We start from the raw sequence: 6,483 nt of genomic DNA on the forward strand, positions 1-6,483 counted from the left end.
ATTTTATTAATTTTATGGAAATATCATACATTCATCATTGTAGTACCTTGCATTTTCATTTGAATGAACATTGGTACAATACAGAACTAACACATGAAACAGACAACCAAATAAAACTTAGTAATTCGAAGGCATCTCCGCTCATGCCAAGGAAAATCCCACTCATCTCCGCTCATGCCAAGGAAAATCCCACTCATCGCGTATCGCGTTGCGGAACACATCCAATAGTTATTAATTATTACACTTAATAGTGAAAATACATCTCCGTTAAGTAAAAATGGAACACAAATCAGAACAATCGAATTACCATGGACCTACACGGCCGGTAAGGGCACTCTCAAATCATCTCAAACACATATGATTCTCCAAATTTACATAGATCGATATCTAATTAGTTCACATACATGGATTAAACTCCAGTGCATATAGCCAGAATCATTTGTCCTCCGCATGGCAAAAATCTACGAGATCACAAATCATAAAATTGCGAAGTTTATGTTGCCATCTTGTATCCATAATATTTGTTATCCCATATTTTGTCATGGCCGATGACCCACATCTGTGGAGTAATAAAACCGATGCCAGTGCATGATCTTGCTTTCACAGTGTAATATGTTGTTCTAGTGAAAGCAAGTAGGAGTGGATAACTGCACCCGAGTCTACCTTCAGTTCTGCCCCTGAACTCCCTGCTTATGTACAGAGCATGCTAAAGTCTCACACCCCTGCAGTTGAAAACTTAAAACAGTATAAACATGCATGTGCAACACATGTCTTACAAATATAAATGTTGATAATCACGATAGATGCTAATAAGTACTATATTACTGGATGTTGTATGTTTTTGCTAAATTTTTAAACATTTTGTTAACTACAATAACAATCAAGCAGACAATATGGTATTTTACTTCAAGAGTTCACACACGAATAGTTTTTGTATGTCAAGAACACAGAGATACTGAGTGCTGATGACCTGATGCGTAGATGAATTTAACCCATTTGCCAGCTAAAATGTAACACACCACATTAAAGTAGTACTACTATCTAAAATAATATATCACATGCACTAAAGTATTAGAAATATCTTTCAACAAGTATCATCAAATAAATTGAGGTAGATACATGTGGAAACCCTACCGTTGCAAGGTTCAAATCATCAAATATCATCTATTCCAACACATGGATAAATTCGGGCAGTCCATTTGTAGTTGGTTGGCTGTCTGGCCCTTTGCAATACAGTATTAGTTAGCTCCAACCAAATAAATTGTTCTTAAGCTCTGCAAAGACACCTCTTATGTAGCATTCAAGGGAATAAAATCAGTCAAAAATAACATATATACGGGTATAGAAGCGAGCAGGAATTTGGAGGATCACGGCACTCTCATGCTCTATTGCTTGCTCTTCAAAAGAGAACAAGTCATTGAAGAGCACCACACGCCGAACACTTTTTATCAAGTACCTCGTGGGAAATAGCAACAACAATAAATCGTGAAAAATTAACCGTGTGTAACGCACGTCTCAAGCTCTAACCCAGGGAGATTCACATTGTATAAAAATAAAGCAACTGTTGAAAAAAAAATGTGTACTCAATGTTGTGATGCCATTCAAATAGTATTTTCAAAACAAAGTCACCATTGTGGTCATGATGCTGCATAGAGCAACACCCTGGATCCCTCATGGGCCTATATGGCCGGAGACCTTGGTGGGCGTGTATCCCGGCAACGCCATCTGCGGCCTGATGACTACGACAAAGAATTTGCTCCAGAAGTATAGCTAGCAGTTACTGTATTGTTGGTACGTGACTACTCCGCCACCCCGTCCACTGTTGAGGCTCTTTTGATAGCAGGTGTTGGCCCTAGCTGTGTTAGTGAAAACTAAAGTGATTTTTGAATTTTCAGGTTTAGAGAAATAGGCAGTGCCTAGCTGGCCAGACATCTGAACCTCTCTATATGCAAATTGGAGCGCACAAACCAAGTGAGTTAGCTTCTAAAAAATGAAGACAAAGAGGTTGGTCGGGATACAAGCTCGCCAATGTAGGATTCAGTCAATGCCAAGCACGTGCCAAGCAAGGGTCAATGCCATCAAATAATTTGTGGATGATTCTGTCAATACCATGCAAGGATCGTTTTGAGTGACGTCGGCATCTCACTTTTCCAATGACCCCCGGCTCCCGGCATTGCCGCTGTGCAATCCAGCCGGCAACAGACAAACAAGCAACACACACACACGCCAGCAGAGAAATCATGCCATACCTCCTGGAACTGGAACCACATTTTGATTTTATGTATGAATCGAAAGATTATTCATGCCCATAGAAAATTGAGTTTTCTCAATATTTATGTTCAAGCAGTCAAAGAAGTAACAAGCGTGCACTGCAGATGTTTCAGTGAATGGAAGAGGAGATAAGATGAGAATAAAGTGTTGATGATTCAGTGTTAAACAACCAGTCCATCCATTGGATAGTTTCACTGAGCATTTGAATTTGATAATGGAAAGCAGTACCTGATTATTTATAGCAGATGTCCACCTGGGAGTCTTTTTTATGAGGTTAACATCAGTACAAGAAACACTTGCAAGTTGTTAAACCAAAGACATTGTGTTAGAATATAACTTGGAAGTAATAATCAGAATATCCTGAATATAATTCAGCTTGCACTTCCATGAATCATTCAGAGATAAAGTTGATCTTTATTTGACATTCAATCAAATTAAATTTGAAGCAAGGTAGAAAGATGCAAGTCACGGCAGGGACAAAAACTATCAATTGATGAATTACCTACTCAAGGGTGTGGTGACTGCAGCCTCGTGCGGCATGGAATGACGGGAACGCACAAAGGAGATGCAAGTGACGACACTTGTGCATGGCTGCATGCGGCAAATACCTCGGTGGGAAAGCAGTGGCCATGATGAAATTCTTGACAACACCCTGTAATCAAGAATATAAATGTTGATATAACCTTAAAATTTAGGACTGCTTGATGACTATAAACCTGACAGTAAAGTTGTGCATCGCTGAAAAATGACAAATGAAGTTCAGAACGACGGGTAGATGACAATAAATTTCAGAATCTAAAATGGTGATCCACGACATACTCTTGGTTACATCAATTTGAGAAGCACCGGAAGAGAAGTTGAAGCATCACATCACTGAGGAAATACCGTAAAGAAAACAAATCTGAGATGGAAGACCTCCGGCGCGACGGCCTCATGACTGAAGCTTCTTGGCGTGTCCCCTAGCTGCGGATTGGGGAGATGGCGGATACGGCACGGGGACGGCGGGGAGGGTCGGCGAGGGCCACTGGGAGGGCGCTGGCATGTCCCCTGACAACAGATTGAGGAGACGACGGGTACGGCGCGGGGCCGGCGGGGAGGGCCGACGAGCGCCACCGTCAGGGCGCTGGTGCAGCCGATCGGGCAACGGGGTGGGCACTCTTGGGGCTGGCGGAGGAGGAAGGGAGTGGTAGCTTCACGTGGGTAAGAGAGGCAGGCGGCGGGGAGCACCGGTTCTTTTGGGCAGGCGGCGTAGCGAGTACAACCACGGCCGCGGGGATGCGCCCCGATCCAACTCCGCGCGCTAGGCGGCCGCCGGAGCCCGCTCGCCGGCGAGCACCTGCTTAGCAGCCACCAGGCCTTACTTCTCCCCTGTCCTCTTATCCTCCCCGAAGATGCGCCGCCTCCCCGATCGTGTTGTTTCTCCTGTATCATATCTTGCCTTTTTTTCCTCGTATGGCTGAACCAATGCGGGCGGCAGAGTTTTCGTCCGCCCAGGAAAATCGCTAAACGCAGTTTGGGGTGAGGCTTAGTGTAATCTTAATCGTTAGATTAAATTAAATGATCCTGATCTGAGACTGCAATTGGTCCGTACTGTTCTGTGTAGATTAGTGTGGGTGCACTTAGCGATGAATATGTTTGCTTGTTTAATAGTACTAGAGATAAGTAGAGATTCAATTTTGGAATTAACAGATTTTAATTAATTAGAAAAGGTAATTATTGGGTTAGCATGACATCAACATGATGTCAGCAGGTCTACAGGTTGACTAGGTCAACCCTGGCACGTAGGGCCCGTTCGTCATAGTCTCAGGTTAATTAAACATGGTTAATTACTTAACTAAATGATTAGGTCAATCTAATACATAATTATTAAGTTAATTATTTCTTTAATTAATTAATTAATTAATTAATTAATAATTATTTATTATTTTTAAAAACTCTCTTTTTTTAATAAAAACGATCTGGGGCTGGGCCCCGACTGTCATTGGGCCAGGGCCTTATCGGTTTTGGCTAACGGGCGCCGTGTGCAGGGGGGTGCAGGCGCAATCCGTAGCTCGTTTGGGCGCCTGCAGGCCAGTGGAGGCGCCAGGCGCGGGTGGCCGTGGCCTTGGCGAGGCCACGGGCGGAGCGCGAGCCGCACATGTGAGGAGGAAGCAGGGCAGGGGCGGCCAGGGAGGTAGCAGCGTCAGCAGCCGGTGGGGGGGCGGCGTGCGGCGAGCGGCGCCGGAGAGGAGCTCCGATGGGCGCGCGGGGCGGAGTGATACGTCTCCGTTGTATCTACTTTTCCAAACACTTTTGCCCTTGTTTTGGACTCTAACTTGTATGATTTGAATAGAACTAATCCGGACTGACGCTGTTTTCAGCAGAATTGCCATGGTGTTGTTTTATGTGCAGAAAACAAATATTCTCGGAATGACCTGAAACTCCATAGAACATCTTAGAAAAAATAATAAAAATCATCGCCAAAGATGAAGACCAGGGAGCCCACACCCTACTCATGAGGGTGGGGGGGGCGCCCCCTACCTCGTGGGCCCCCTGTTGCGTCTCTGACTCCAACTCTACCTCCATATATTGAGTTCCGATGAGAAAAAAATCAGAGAGAAGAAATCATCGCGTTTTACGATATGGAGCCGCCGCCAAGCCCTAAAACCTTTCAGGAGGGCTGATCTGTAGTCCGTTTGGGGCTCCGGAGAGGGGGATTCGTCGTCGTCATCATCATCAACCATCCTCCATCACCAATTTCATGATGCTCACCGCCGTGCGTGAGTAACTGCATCGTAGGCTTGCTGGACGGTGATGGGTTGGATGAGATTTATCATGTAATCGAGTTAGTTTTGTTAGGGTTTGATCCCTAGTATCCATTATGTTCTGAGATTGATGTTGCTATGACTTTGCTATGCTTAATGCGTGTCACTAGGGCCCGAGTGCCATGATTTCAGATCTGAACCTATTATGTTTTCATGAATATATGTGAGTTCTTGATCCTATCTTGCAAGTCTATAGTCACCTACTATGTGTTATGATCCGGCAACCCCGAAGTGACAATAATCGGGACCACTCCCGGTGATGACCATAGTTTGAGGAGTTCATGTATTCACTTTGTGCTAATGCTTTGTTCCGGTTCTCTATTAAAAGGAGGCCTTAATATCCCTTAGTTTCCAATAGGACCCCGCTGCCACGGGAGGGTAGGACAAAAGATGTCATGCAAGTTCTTTTCCATAAGCACGTATGACTATATACGAAATACATGCCTACATTACATTGATGAATTGGAGCTAGTTCTGTGTCACCCTATGTTATGACTGTTACATGATGAACCGCATCCGGCATAATTATCCATCACTGATCCGGTGCCTACGAGTTTTCCATATACTGGTTCTCGCTTATTTACTTTCCCGCTGCTACTGTTACAATCACTACAAAATACCAAAACATTACTTTTGCTGTTTTTACTTTTGTTGCCGCTAGCACCACTATCATATTACTTTGCTACTAAACACTTTGCTGCAGATACTAAGTTTCCAGGTGTGGTTGAATTGACAACTCAACTGCTAATACTTGAGAATATTCTTTGACTCCCCTTGTGTCGAATCAATAAATTTGGGTTGAATACTCTACCCTCGAAAGCTGTTGCGATCCCCTATACTTGTGGGTTATCAAGACTAATTTTTGGCGCCGTTGCCAGGGATCATAGCTCTATTCTTTGATTCACTTGGGATTTATATCTGCTGGACACTATGAAGAACTTGAGAGATCCAAAAACCAAGATCTATCCCTCAACTACGAGGGGAGGTAAGGAACTGCCATCTAGCTCTGCACTTGATTCACCTTCTGTTATGAGTAAGTTTGCGACACCTACATCTGCTTCTGCTATTCTTTCTGATATGTCGCATGTTATTGATGATGCCACTTCTGCTATGCATGATACTTATTATGAAACTGCTTCTATGCCTGATACTACTGTGCCCCTTAGTGAATTTCTTGATGAACAAATTGCTAGGGCTAGAGAAAAAGAAATTATTGAATCTGAATACGATGATGATAGCGATGATGAAAATATGCCTGTTATTCCTGAGGGCTATCTTTTTGATATGGAATCTTCTGCCGCTATTTTCGCTTGCAAAGATAGATGTGAGCTTAAGAGGTTATTAATTAAATGGAACAAAGAATCACTTAGAGATAAAATGAGACCTGACCCTGCTTTTGCTACTTCAC

The 6,483-nt window shown here is 43.5% G+C and overlaps 1 protein-coding gene across 15 annotated transcripts; it reads right to left on the reverse strand.

The window, feature by feature from the left end:
- Window positions 1-225: 225 nt before the first annotated feature.
- On the reverse strand, window positions 226-3,731 carry LOC123147720 (uncharacterized). 15 transcript variants are annotated; one of them, XR_006473416.1, is made up of 4 exons: window positions 2,774-3,731; window positions 2,500-2,566; window positions 1,135-1,217; window positions 226-722 (listed from the first exon to the last, which is right to left on the reverse strand). XR_006473416.1 is itself a non-coding variant. In XM_044567013.1 (4 exons), the coding sequence occupies exons 1-4, from the start codon at window positions 3,204-3,206 to the stop codon at window positions 666-668; spliced, it is 324 nt and encodes a 107-aa protein (XP_044422948.1). In that variant the 5' UTR covers window positions 3,207-3,731; the 3' UTR covers window positions 226-665. The 15 variants fall into 15 exon arrangements, 2 of the variants coding, with proteins under 2 accessions (XP_044422948.1, XP_044422949.1); XR_006473417.1 differs by having other exon boundaries at window positions 1,135-1,223; XM_044567013.1 differs by lacking the exon at window positions 1,135-1,217 and having other exon boundaries at window positions 2,774-2,923; window positions 3,157-3,731.
- Between the last annotated feature and the right edge of the window lie 2,752 nt (window positions 3,732-6,483).

This window comes from Triticum aestivum, chromosome 7A, assembly GCF_018294505.1.
Source record: "Triticum aestivum cultivar Chinese Spring chromosome 7A, IWGSC CS RefSeq v2.1, whole genome shotgun sequence".
NCBI classification, from domain to species: domain Eukaryota; kingdom Viridiplantae; phylum Streptophyta; class Magnoliopsida; order Poales; family Poaceae; genus Triticum; species Triticum aestivum.

Coding starts and splice junctions, on each gene's coding strand:
- LOC123147720 (XM_044567013.1), bottom strand. CDS start 3,206: ATGAGGCCGTCGCGCCGGAGGTCTTCCATCTCAGATTTGTTTTCTTTA. Junction 2,567..2,773: donor GTCACCACACCCTTGAGTAG/GTAATTCATCAA, acceptor ACAACTTGCAAG/TGTTTCTTGTACTGATGTTA. Junction 723..2,499: donor CATCTGCTATAAATAATCAG/GTACTGCTTTCC, acceptor TTTCAACTGCAG/GGGTGTGAGACTTTAGCATG.